The following is a 13,616-nucleotide window of genomic DNA, read 5'->3' on the forward strand; positions in this document are numbered from 1 at the left end:
TTTTCAGGTCTCTGGTCATGACCTGAAATCCCACCATGCCTCGTGAAGCAGTCGTTCAGTGCGTCCTTACTGTGTGGGTCAGTTTTGCCTCCAGTTTTTCAGATACTTGTCTGAAATTGCAGGTGTGTGTGCCCACTCGAAGTTTGCATCTAAGTCTTGTGGTTGTACTTTGTGTGGGCAATAATCCTGTTTACAGAGAAATTATGATGGCTACAGACCTTGTAACTGTCTGAAAATGTACACACAGATGTAGTTTTGTCCAAACAGATACGGCTGTTTTTGTGTGTCAGAACGTTTTAGTATTCATGCTGTTAGCTACGCAGCTGTGTGTTTACAGTGGGCGGCTGTTATGAAGTCTATTCTCTCCAGGTGGCTTTTGTCAGACTTTCCAGATGTTCATATCACATATCCCAATGCCATTACACATAATCCAAACAATTTCATTCCACGGCCATTGTAAACAAAATGTGTCACATGCCTCTGGTCATTGTTGAAGTTGACATTACCAAATTGTTGAAGTTCTCAGCATTCCAAGCAGGTTTCTATTGGGATACCATTGAGGCATGAATGATAGGACAGGCACTGCTCGCAGCTAGACAAAACAACATAACCAACACACCCTAATTAGATCTCCACCCAGTGTACTGAAATAGTAACATCGTTTAATCAAACCACACACACAATAATTCAGACACTCATGTTGAACAACACAAAGGTCATTTAAGGAAGATCAAATTAGCAATAAAAATATATATTTAACTTACTGTATCTTTCATCAAATCCATATATGGATCAAATCTTTACTAACATTCAAGAGTGAGTCTCCTATGACTTTGTTCACAATGTCACATTACTACATTTACTTGCCCACTTCTCACCAAAGTTTTTCACCTGGTAACAGTGTTATGAGTGTTTGTGTGTTTGTGTGTGTGTGTGTGTGTGCGTGTGTGTGTGTGTGTGTGTACGTGGTCCAAGTATTCCTCATGTTATGGGGACTTGCCTCCCTAATGAGGACAAAAAAGGACAAAAAGTCCCCTTAATGTAAATAATTAATTTAAGGGTGAAGACTTGGTTTGAAGTTAAGGTAAGTTTAGGGTTATGTCAAGGTTAGGGTTAGGCATGTAGTGTTTAAGGTTAAGGTTAGGGTAAGTGTAATGTCCTCTGAAGTGATGGAAACATGACTGTGTGTGTCTGTGTGTGTGTGTGCGTGTGTGTGTGTGTGTGTGTGTGTGTGTGTGTGTTATTGAAGTGCCCAGTGGCTCACTCAAGGACTGACGCTGTAATTACGCCCTTACACATGACCATAGAGGGAGAAGTGCGAAAGCAATAACAGTTAAAGAAGGAGGAACAATTGTTCCTGTGTGTGTTTTTTAATGGTGATGAGAAACAAGTCAGAATACATGAATGTGTTTTATGTCTCAATCTGCTAGACTCATTATTCCTTGACAGAAGCCTCGTCATGTGTGAGATGCATGAGATGCAAAATGTGTTGCCCCAGGCAGATTAATCATTAGACACACAAAACATAAGCTACACACACGCACACAAACACACACACACATTGATTACATGAACCTTTCTTGCTTCTTCCGGGACAGACATGCAAGTGCACGCGCGCGCACACACACACACACACACACATACACACACACACACACCCTTCTTTCTCCTTGGAGTTGAGAGGCAGGCGTTGGTCTATAAAAGCTGCACCCAACCCCAGTGGAGGTAAGTGTGAGAGCAAAGCACAATCTCTATCAGCAGGGGACATACTCTGACACACACACACACACACGCAGACACTCAGATCAGAGCTTGACTGTCATACACACAACACTCTTCCTGGGATATGAACCCGCTCATCCTCACCTGTCTCCTATGCCTCGGTAAGTCTGGATTTGAACTTTTATCGTGTGTTTGTGTGTGTCTGCACAGAATGTAAGTCAGTGAAGCGGAAAGAAGAAAGATGTAAAATGGTATGAGGAAACAGGAGGGGGGCAGAAAGACATTTCCTTTGCAGGTGAGGACTTGTCAGGCAGCATAGAAAGATATTCAGATGTTTTGGAGAAAAGAATTTGTGTCAGACGTGTGGCGCCTCTGGCTCTACAAATGTATGAATAGACCAAATCATTATATGTCATTGTACAGTAGAACCGGATGCTTCGAAAGGTCAACATATTTCAAATACTTCAAGAGCCTTTAATTAAGTCTCTGGTGTTAATTAAGCATTCAGGGCACAGAAGACTTCTGAATGTGGACTGGTTGTACTGGTATCACAGTTAATACAATAGCGTCTAATTTACAGGCTCATGATGAAGATGAAAGGATGAGTCAGATGTAAATGGGCCAAGATTTATGAATACAATGCCAAAAGAAAGTAATTGAGCAGGCTTGTGTTACTGCCAACAAGAGAAGGAAAATAAAAAAGTCTATTGTTAGCAGTAAAGTTAACTCTTTTGTTAAATCTAATTAGTTTTATATCTTGACATAAGCATGTTCTATCTTTAGACAGGGTTCTTTGTGCCTCTAAATGTTTTGAAAACACTTGTCTAATTGGAAATTAAAGTCACCACATTATACTGAATCACATCTCAACTTTGACACATATTGTTCTTTATTATCTTTTATATAACTCAGTTATATAACTTATGTAACTGTGTAACTTTAAATGTGATCTGATTATGTTTTTTTTTCTGTTTTCTATCTAGTAGTCTGCTGTGTTCTTGGTGCTCAGGGATCTGAGGCCACGTTCTCTAGTGAACTAAACGGAGTGACTGGGGGTCCGGCCTCTGGCGAGGGCCTCCAGAGTTCGCTGAGCGACGATGACGAACTGGAAACATATGAAGAGCTTTCAGGAGGAGCTAACGAACATGTCAGCGTTCATGGTAATGTACCATCTCTTAATGTGTCATCCAAATTCAAATGCTGCTAAATTTTGTTTGGCTCATACAGCATGTCAGTGTGCATGGAGTAATTTAATCTGTGATCATTAATCATTTTTTAAGAAGTGAAGAAACAAATTAGATATACTGAAGATATTCTGTATTTACTGAATAGTGGGACCACTTGTATGAAAAATTGATATTCTTTGTGAGAATGGTAAAAATAAAGACATTTTCCTGTAAATAGTGTGAAACAAATATAGTCAGAGATGGATGATGTTTTTTTTTATCATACAACTACTTCAGTTCTTTTTTTACTTCTATTTTTTAATTGAAATACATTATTTTGCTGTCACGTAAGTAAAACTGGTCGTAACATCAATGTATTGTAAAAAATCCTTACTAAATTATCTGGTATATTACCTGGATTAGTTTTAGTTTACAGAGTACATGGAAGACTGAAGTATCTCTGTGTCAAAGTTCATCATATAATCAATTTACCCTAGAAACTCCCGTAACCTTTTACCTGTATCAGTGACAGTTTCATATCTCTTCCGCTACAGACTTTCATCCCGGTAAAGATGAGAAAAAGAAGAGGAAAAGCAAAGGCAAAAAGAAGAACAGGCAAAAGAACAAAAGCACGACTGTTTTCAACCCCGAACACACATTCTTCACCAGCGGCTACACGTCGACTTTCAGCACCACAGAGGATCCCTGCACCTCCACCCACCTGGGCTACTGTATTCATGGCTACTGCAAGCACATAGAGGGTCTACAGGAGCCAGTGTGTATGTGAGTACAGCATATGAGAGACAATGCTACTAGTGGACCTGCAAAATTCAGTACATTTTGTATGTGTGCGGCAAGTTTAAACCTGATTCAAACATCCAAATAACATTTTGTTCTTTACTCTGCAGCTGCATGAAGGGTTACGACGGGGAGCGCTGTGGGATCCAAACTCTAGGGACCGGTAAAACCAAGCCAGATCAGAGCAACAATACTGAACTGGTGCAGATGGTCTTAGTGATCATTGCTGTGGTCCTGTCAGTCATCAGCTGCATCGCCATACTGCTCATGACCTGTGCTCAGTGAGTATGAAAACATCAGAAGCAAATTTTGATTTTAAAGCTGCTTTAAAAGCTAAACTAACGCAGAGAAAAAAAAACATCATGATGTGACCCGGTGTCACTATCTGGCTTCAGTGATTTCAGAAGCAACGGTATTGTTAGTGGGTGGGAAGCTGGTGAGGGATCTTGAGTTAAAATTTCTCACCAAAGGATGAAAAGAAGCAGCTGGCGACAGCACACGTATTTCCATGGCAGTCTAAGCTTTAAATAATTCAAATGGCATGTTAAAAGAAATATACATCTTTATACTTACTGGCTTCATTCTTGATACTAAACTTTTACTTATTTGAATCTTCCATTTATCTTTTACTACCTCACCTTATTTTTCAACTCTTAAGTTTCCTTATTTTATGGGTCTTGAACTCATTTAATAAGTTACCTATTTCCTATTTTCTCCAAGCAACAGCTCCACACCTCCATTGTACCAGCCTAAATCATGACAACAGATAGCTGTCCATGATTGAGACCATTCATATATACAATGTTTCCGCGAATTATAGTTCTTTATTTGGGTGGGAAAATTTCCATAAATTTAGAGCAAAATGCAAATGGTTTTCTTGGTTAGCATGAAAGTGCTGCGTGGCTGAGTGTAATTTACTCACATGAGGTTCATGTGATTGAAGTTCAGAGTCAAACTCACAAGATAATCCAGCATATACCAGGTCACAGTCTCTGTCCTGCTTCTGTGTCACAATAGTTAAATATATAATAAGTCCAAAACCTGGTCAGTGGTTTGGTATAAAATCCATCTTATTCCTCTTTATTCTTAACGACTGTTTTTGTAATAGGGCAGATTATCAAAGCTTTAAGTGAGCATGCATGAGGGAAACCTTCCACACCCCAGCGAATCCCAACATAACGCCACATTATACTCCACACAACCTGCCCAGAAACACTTCTTGGCATCCGAACACATTGACACATCAAAAAGCACATAACACACCCAAACACACCCACACTGTGCGGGTATTGCTCACCACCTTCACAAGATGACCTCAATGCCCTTTACAGCTCTCATGTCTCAGAAGATTAAAGACTTTTATGGTCACTCGTAGAGAAGTCTTCAATTTTGACGTAACTTATATCACATTAATGAGTTTATGTATGACTCCTGAGTCATTTTAATTGGCCATCTATTAAATACCGTAATAGTGTGACAGCTCACCTAACCTATAATCACAGTTCCTTATCAATTTGTAACCAAATTGCAGCCATTGTTGGAATGTGGAGCAAAGTCAATAGTACACGAGAACGCACTACTGAAGTGGGGAGGTGGAGCGAAAGTACAGCTTATTACTTTGAGAGTGAAACTATGTCTTATTGCATCTCTGATAAAACAAAACAACATAATAAAAACTCACGACTTGAGTTTCATGTGTCTCAAATAGGATCAAAGCCTTTTAGTGTGATCATCTGATAATCACGAGTGTCATACTCAGCTTTTATACTCATGCTGAATGTCTCTTGTAGTTACAGGTCACATAAAAACTTCCTGGCATCCTACTTGGGAACCGGGGCAGAGCAGGAAAAGCTCCAGAAACCCATTGGTGACCTCGTGGTGTGAAGGTGTCGGTGTGACTTCTGGCGAGGTAGGTGTCACTGAGGTTTTTACCTACTTGCATGTAAAAAACAACATACAAACACACTTGCTGTACTCACTTAAACCTTATATACTGTATGTAAAATCATATCTTTAAGTGCTGCCTCCCAGTCATAAACCAGTCAGGTCTGAAGTCAGTTGAGGCAAGTCCAAGTCATTCAAATCCTGGAAGAAAGAGGCTGTAATCAATATTTCTGTATGTGAAGGGGGTTGCTTGTAGTGATTAATCTAGTTCCTGTCAGATCTCCAGAGCTTTTTAGCATCTTTTAGTGTAATTTCGTTTTCAGAGAAAAGGCCTTAAAAACAACCACATACTACTTTCCCAGCACTTTCAGACTGTTTGTCTTTTTGAGCTCCTCATCGTCTGTGACAGTGGTAATTGGCAGCTTGACAGATTCAGTCCCCGGTCTGTTTCTGCAGTAAAGACGCTGGGAGACGCTTTAGACTCAGATTCACTCATCATTAATTTATTTCATTGGCAATTCTCTGCAGGAACCAGTGTTACAGTAATACACTTTCATTAAAAAAGAACATCTGATCGTATGAACACAAAAATTATCTATTCCTTGAATATAAGATGACCCTCACTGTTTCAATTTTTTTTTTTTTAAATAAAATACTGTCTTATATTTGGCCCAATATGGTACATTCACCAGGTTGCCAGAAACATGATCCAAATCAATGCTAATGTTACTCCATATCAGCTGGATGTGTAAATAAGTAAGATCAGATCAACTTAAAAGGTTATTGTGAAGGTTTGCAGTATGTTTTCTGCTGAAGTTACTGCAGGTTTAATGAGTGTTTTTACTTAACTGAGTGCTTTCACTGCAGAGGCCAACAGATGAAATATGCAAGAATGTGGCTGTGCATTGCCTGACTGATGCTGTCTTATTTTGTTTTATTGTTCCTGTTTGAGACTTGGATGTTTTTAACTTGGCCTAATGTGCAGTTTAGTCCAAGTCAAGTCTCTAGTTCTCATTTTTGTGACTTAAATCCAAACCAAATTCCAGTCTAAAGTCTAGAGCTGTCATAAACAACTCAATACCCCAAAAATAAAAAAATCCAATTGCTGGGACTCAAAATAGTAACCCATGCCTTTCACCAAGCTGTCCTCATGCCATGTGCGTGCAATATTGTGATTCTGTAAAATGAAAATGTAATTCAGCGGTTCTGTATTTCCGTTGGAGTATATTTTGGTAATCTATTTAATCCAAAAGTCTTGCTTAAGGCCATGGAGGGTGGTGCTCACGTGAGTTTTAAGCCAAACAGGAAAGAGTGGGCTAAGGGTGACAGAAGAGCCCTGTTGTTGTTGTTAAACACAGCGAGTTGCATCACGCAAAGAGGAATCCCCACTAGAGGAATTAGTCTGGATTAGCTGGGGGGTGTCTCGGCCTCTCCCATCTCTGTGCTGCATACCAGCGTAAAGAAAAACCACATGCTTGGTCATACACATTCACCTGTGTGTCCAAACAATGACAGTACTGACACACTGACTATACACGTGATGACTTTACTGCAAGAGCTTAATTACTCCACTTACATGTGGTTGGATCTCACTGAGCAACACATGCAGAATTCACGTGTTTAGACAGATGCAGAAGTGTTATACTTGAGACAAACAATGCAACCGTGCAGTATTCTCCACATAACCTGTGTGTCACTCAGAGTTCACCCTGAGAAAAGCAAGTCTGGCTCACACATAGAGTGAAGATCGGCATAGAAAACCTGCCACTTCAACCCTGCGTGAACTTTACTTCCAGGAAATCTTTCACTGTAACTTGTTGGCTGCAAAATGTGATCAGTGCTGTCTCACCCACCAACTACGTAAACATGAATTGATTATGCATATCGATTTGTAGGCTTTAACTAGTTTTGTTAATGTACTTAACAGATAGTTACATTTTATATGACTTGAGTTTTTTTGCCATCATTTCTACCAGTTACAATAAGATTGTACTCACCAAAGCAACAACAAACTCAGACAGGATAATGAAAAGAAAGGAGAAGTTAGACAAACAGTGTAGTCAGACTATTTAAACCTCTTTAATTGGAGTTTAAACCGAAATGGTGCATCCCTAAAATGCTGCTGTTAATCCAGTCATGGCAACAACAGTATATCAAAGTCAAACCAGGAAGTTGGTCTGTAACCTGAGATGGATGTTTACAACATCTGTGTAATAATTTTACTAAATATGTTGTGAAGCTGTTGGCCAATATGTTGCTAAGCTGCAGGTTTATTTAAAACTTGTCTGGTTGTCTGACTATCTGTTTTTCTTGCCTTGATTACTTTTTAGTGACGTTACCACATTGGTAAATCTCAGCAATTGACATGGTGTGTACAGTTTTAATATTATTGATAGGACGGATGAACAAAACTCAAGTTGTAATACAAAAATCTTTAATTTAAAAGTTCAATTTTTAGCCAATTCTATTATTTTTCTATTTTAATACAACTTAATTGTATTCTAAAGCAGATTTTTTTCTGTGTAGAATATAAGACTTACTAACTTCAGTCTCCTCAAGTTGTACTATCAAAAAAGACACCATGACAGATGCTATAGATTTTTGTACAAATACACATTTATACCAGCAAAATACACACATAGTGTTTTTGAGGAGCAAAAATTCTTCTACATAATCTTACTTTGTGCCGAAAGTCTTTGTGCTGACAAGTATAATGATATGATTTTGACTTCCAATGACCAAACATATTACCTGTGTACTTTAATAAATTCAAGATTGTTTTTCTCACAAAAAGTTTTACTTTTACATGAAATACTTCTTGTTTCTATGCTTACATATGTGTTGACATTTGATTTCTCTCTATCTTTCCTCAGCCAGCTGCTCCATCCAAAGACGAAGCAAACGAGAAGAAGTCTTAGGACATGAGAAGGCAACGGAGTGAATAGACTGCTTTATTACAATAGATGCTGTGTAAAAACTACTACTCAGAACTTGTTAGAATGTAATTTATTTAGTGTGATTATTTATTGCTAAAGACTGTATGAGTGTTTGTATGTTGGATTATTATGAGGTTTATGTGAGCGAATGCTGAGCATTCAGTCTTTTGTCTGTTCTGTAGGTTCTGTTTTATTTATTGCACTGCTGTTGTTATAGGTCAGAGAAATGCTCTTCATCTCACTCTGGAAAAGGGATGGAATTTGATCACCAATAAAGTATCTCAGTGTTACATTGAAGTGTTTTGCGTTCATGCCTCTCTGCCAGGGTTTTGTGTTTATATTCCCATCTCTGGATACAACCCATACCTCAGCAGCTGGCTCACACAAACACCTCAGCCTTTTAGCCAAACACACATTGTGCAGACAAGAATAACCATGAGAGAAGTTCTCAGAAAACTCTCTGACATCACAGAGGTATTCAGAGAATTATAAGGGCAACACAAAAGCATCAGGGACTGGAAAGTCTTTTTTAGGAGTGTGTGAGGGATAAATATAAGCAGTGCTTGATTGAAAAACACAGATAGATATTTTCTGGTTTTCTCACCACACACAAACAAACACACCGACCCATGTGTTGCTATGTCACTGCAAGTATTTTCAACAGCAGTGACGTCTAAAGCTTTATGAATGAGAAGACGCACTGCAGCGCAAGTGGACTGGAAAAAGAAGTGGGGGCGTGTCTGGTTGGCGCTATTTTGAGAATGTCCAGGTACAGTAACTTAAAGTACACTCCTCACACAAGTGCAAACAAAGACTTGAACATAATTAGATGGTTCAGGACAAAAGAGCCAAGAGGGCGAAACATTCTCACATCAACAACCGCAGGGAGAGACTGGGTTGTTACAGCACAGAAGAAAGGATTTTGATTTTAAAAAGCAAGGATAGAAAAAACTTCAAACTTCATGAAGCCTTTTTATCGCTGCAGGTTGAAAGCTTGAGATAGCCTCACTTGACTTCATTCCTGGAAGTCTATGGCAGTGATTAAACAGACTGTTATCTTCAAAGGTAGCTGGTACAGTTGATGATTTATGGATAGTATCATCAGAACAAAAGAATGAGATGTCACCAGTCTACTGGTCCACCACTCCAATGGGCACATTCTACATAAATTGCCATGACATGTGTAAGTGTGCATATTCATACAAAAAGTCTAAACTCTCAAGTTGAATTGTGCTGCCTTTGTGAAGCACTTTGTAACATGGATTTTTATAGTGCTCGACAAATAAAGATTATTATTATTATTAATATTATTATTATCATTATAAAGTTATTTTATCACATTATTGGCAAAAATGTCCATGGACTGTTAAGCTATGAGTACAAAGTATTAAAGCTCCAGAGCTGAATAATAACTAAAAGTCAGATTTATGACAATAAAGTCAAATGTTTGAGATTACGTTCTGACTTCAAACAGAATCTTAGACTTCATTTTAGGATTGACTGATTTTGCTAATTCAGTGAACTCACAATTCAGCCCTTATTCTCAGAGCTGTCTTCATTTTCATAATTCTCTGAATTTGAATTTTGAGATTATTCTCAGAAATTTTACTTGGATGGTTTTTGGTTTGCTCTACTTCTTCCATCGATGCTTGAACCCATTAAGAGTGTTTTGATTATGACATCTGACTTCAGAAATATAATGCTCATACTACAAGATTTACAATTTTAAAGTCACATGTGCAATTAATTTAAGTGGAAAGCAAATGATGCACCCTTTCAAAAGGCAAGTCAGGTACATTAAAGGCACAATCCGTATCCCTTAAAGGACGGGTTCAGATTTGTCCATCGAAAAGCAAATATGGGTTGTTGCCAAAATGTCAAACTATTCCTTCAAAAGGTCCTTATCTATCTTTATCTATCTAAACGGATGTTGCAAAACAGAGGGTTGTCTTATGATGGTACATTTGGGCCGACATGGTACAATGTAGACATGTATTTGCCCTTCAATTAGCATACAAATAAAGATGACTCTGAGTCACCTGGCAGGATACAACAGTTTCCCGTTACCCTCATAAAACACGGTTTCACTCCTGTTTGTGTGTGTTGCGTGAGTAGTGAGTGAGGGAAAGGCGAGGCAAGGTGGGCAGCTCATCCAACACACACAGGTGATGCAAGTACAGGTAAACACTTACTTGTGCATGTGTGTGCCTGTGTGTGTATGTGTGTGTGTGTGTGTGTGTGTGTGAGATGGTTATCCCCCACAGCAGAGGTGACTATTTAAACCCACCAAAATCATGCATAAGCACTCGTGCATACATCCGTTTGACAAAATAAGTTAATATGGGTGTGGCGAGCTTTTATAGTTTAAGTGGCACTGAGGTGGGCCCGTAAGCTTTTGTGGGTGACCATGGAAACAGAGTAAACACACCGGCAGATGGCTGGTCAGCGCTGGTGATAATTCATTTACTGCTCAAATAAAGGACATGCTGGAATTTCCTGGGTGTGGTTGTGTTTTTTTTATTTATTTATTCACCTTTATGGGTAGCAGGTCAGTTGCCAAGGAGTATCGTTTTTATTTCCCTTTTGTTTTTAATTGTTATTTCCAATACAGAGTTCTGCTTCAGTGAAATGAAACAGGTTGTCAGGCATGTAGTTTTTGGCAATGCTACAGCACCACCATGATACAGATTGAAAAGTCTTGACATTTATTGGATAGATTCCCATGGTGCCCAGAGGACTTTTGTGATCACACTTTACCTCTAGCGCCACCATGAGGTTCACATTTCTGGTTTTGAGTGAAATGTCTTGACAACTGTTGGATTGGACCGCCATGAAATTCAGTTCACACATTCATGTCCACCTCAGGATGGATTGTATCACAGCCATAGTTTGTGTTTAGTGCTAATTAGTGAATGTTAGCATGTTAATATGCTAAACTAAGATGTGTTAGCAATGGTGGAATGTACCACTACTACTACTACTACTACTACTACTACTACTACTACTACTACTACTACTACTACTACTTTGCACCTCATAAAGGCAAATTGTTAAAGATTGGACTACCCAACAGTAAATGGTTAAAAGTAAAATGGTGCATTAAATTAATCAGTATTAATATTCTAATAACATATGTATGATAGATAAAACAGCGTAAATTGGGATATTTTGCATAATGAATACTTTTACTTTTGATACTTTAAATACATTTTGTTTTCAATAATCTGAGGTATTACACTGAATGCAGGACTATTACTTATAATGGAGTATTTTGTCGTTATGGTATTGCTACATTTACTTAAATAAAATAATTTATTACTTCTTCCACCACCGTGTGTTATGATTTAGCTCAAAGCACTGCTGGGCCTTAGTAGAGCTTCACAGAGCTTCTCGCATGACTGTAAACTCTCAGTCTTGTTTTTTTATTCAGTGTTATGACATCAATCATGGCCAAATCTGTTCCTATGTGTTATCAGTTTATTTATAATTCTTATTCAAATCAAGGGTCTAAGGATAGAGTATTGCTGTACAGATTGTAAAGTGATCTGAGGCAAACTTGTGATTTGTGATATTGGCCTGTTTACATAATAATTCACTTGACTTGACTTACTGTAAGTTGAGAAATGTGATGCATATATGTATTTTTTTTTTATAATGTTTTGGTCCAGACACTAAGGCAGACATAAGCCAGAAAGCAACTAAACACATTTTGATAAAATGTCGACATGGGTTTGAAATGGAGTAGCTTGATTTGTTCTTAAAAAATGTGATTTTGACGGATAATTTAATGGTCCTTGGAGGATACAAGTTGCTTAATTGTTCTCTTCATTGTCTATTAGAGGTCATATTATGCAAAGTTACCTTTTGTACTTTGAGTATGAATGTTAGAAAACTAAAAAGTAAGGAAAAGTATACTTTACATTCATCTTTGTTGTTACAATAGTTAATTTGAATTTAAGCAAATAAACAATCAACTTTACAGTATTTTAAATATTTTTTTAACATTTTTTTTTATTAATATAATTTTTACTCTAAGTGAAATGACACTGACCAGCAAAAACTGAGCATCATCTCCATTCTGACGTTTGTTGTACCACTAACTATAGTGAAGAGCACCACCTAGTGATGTGATATGAAAACTGAGAGTCAGTGGTGTCAGTGTCACACAGGTCACAACTAAAGGGTGTATTTATGTCAAAAAACTGAAGAATCCCCGAACACAGCAGTGCCTCTCTCCTGGGTGCCAGCTGATGCAGGACAAATGCAGTAAATTAAAAAAGTATTGCTGCAAAACTGCAAGAAGTGGGGAGCACTTATTAGCCATTGTGGCAACTTTGGATGACATTTCCTTTTCATGGAAATGGCCATGTTTGATGTGTATGCACTGTGAATGTCTCCTTCAGTATTTAAATAAATGAACGTGCTGTATGCAACTTACATTTTGCACATTTCCTGTAAGGGGCTTTAAAACATACCCTATGACTTTGTTTTTTGTGGTCTGAGTAAGTTCTCGATCATGCAGTGTTTTTTTTTCTTTGTGGTTCAGAACTTAATGTTCTCTATATTGACACGAGTTGTCTCACGCAGGAAGCAATTTCAGCATCATCTACAGATGATGTTAAGAGGAGAAGAAAGAAAACACAACAAGTTTACCGAGACATCAAAGGTTATGAATGTGAACACTAATCTCACGTGACCTGAAACCAGAGAACTGAAACAACCTGTGATGCTATGAAGAGTGATGCGAATGCATTTTGAAAGAGAAACAGTAAGAGAGAGACAGGACGCCCTTTATATTTCTGCCTCTGCCTTTGTGACAGTTTAAAATGTCATTGGTTTAAGTGTTTTCAAGCAGTAACAATATGGAACAATAATTAGGACATGCCTGAGAATTAACCTTTATCACAAAATATTTTCACAAGACGAACTGAAGCCTCAATGTCATTTTTAGCTTTTGATGCAGGAAGTGGTGAATCTATCTGGTTGATGGGTTGAATAATGTCACTTTGATGTTTTGCTTTCATGTTTAAATGCAGCATGAAAAAGAAAACTATCACGTTTTGCCAGAGATTCCACATCAGGCCTGCTAGTACCCGAGGGGTACTTCTGC

At 38.1% G+C, this 13,616-nt stretch overlaps 1 protein-coding gene across 1 annotated transcript; it reads left to right on the forward strand.

Moving 5' to 3' along the window:
• Nucleotides 1–1,718: 1,718 nt before the first annotated feature.
• Nucleotides 1,719–8,787, forward strand: areg (amphiregulin). Its single transcript, XM_067615083.1, has 6 exons — nt 1,719–1,883; nt 2,706–2,882; nt 3,443–3,671; nt 3,797–3,967; nt 5,477–5,595; nt 8,444–8,787. Exons 1-5 carry the CDS (start codon nt 1,847–1,849, stop codon nt 5,568–5,570), a joined length of 708 nt encoding a protein of 235 aa, XP_067471184.1. The 5' UTR covers nt 1,719–1,846; the 3' UTR covers nt 5,571–5,595; nt 8,444–8,787.
• The last annotated feature ends 4,829 nt before the right edge of the window (nt 8,788–13,616 follow it).

This window comes from Thunnus thynnus, chromosome 2, assembly GCF_963924715.1.
Source record: "Thunnus thynnus chromosome 2, fThuThy2.1, whole genome shotgun sequence".
Lineage (NCBI taxonomy): Eukaryota > Metazoa > Chordata > Actinopteri > Scombriformes > Scombridae > Thunnus > Thunnus thynnus.

What these genes read in the sequence shown, in the direction of transcription:
- areg (XM_067615083.1), top strand. Translation starts at nt 1,847, where the DNA reads ATGAACCCGCTCATCCTCACCTGTCTCCTATGCCTCG. An exon ending in CACCTGTCTCCTATGCCTCG is followed by an intron (nt 1,884 to 2,705) that starts GTAAGTCTGGAT and finishes TTTTCTATCTAG; the next exon opens with TAGTCTGCTGTGTTCTTGGT. An exon ending in CTACAGGAGCCAGTGTGTAT is followed by an intron (nt 3,672 to 3,796) that starts GTGAGTACAGCA and finishes TTTACTCTGCAG; the next exon opens with CTGCATGAAGGGTTACGACG.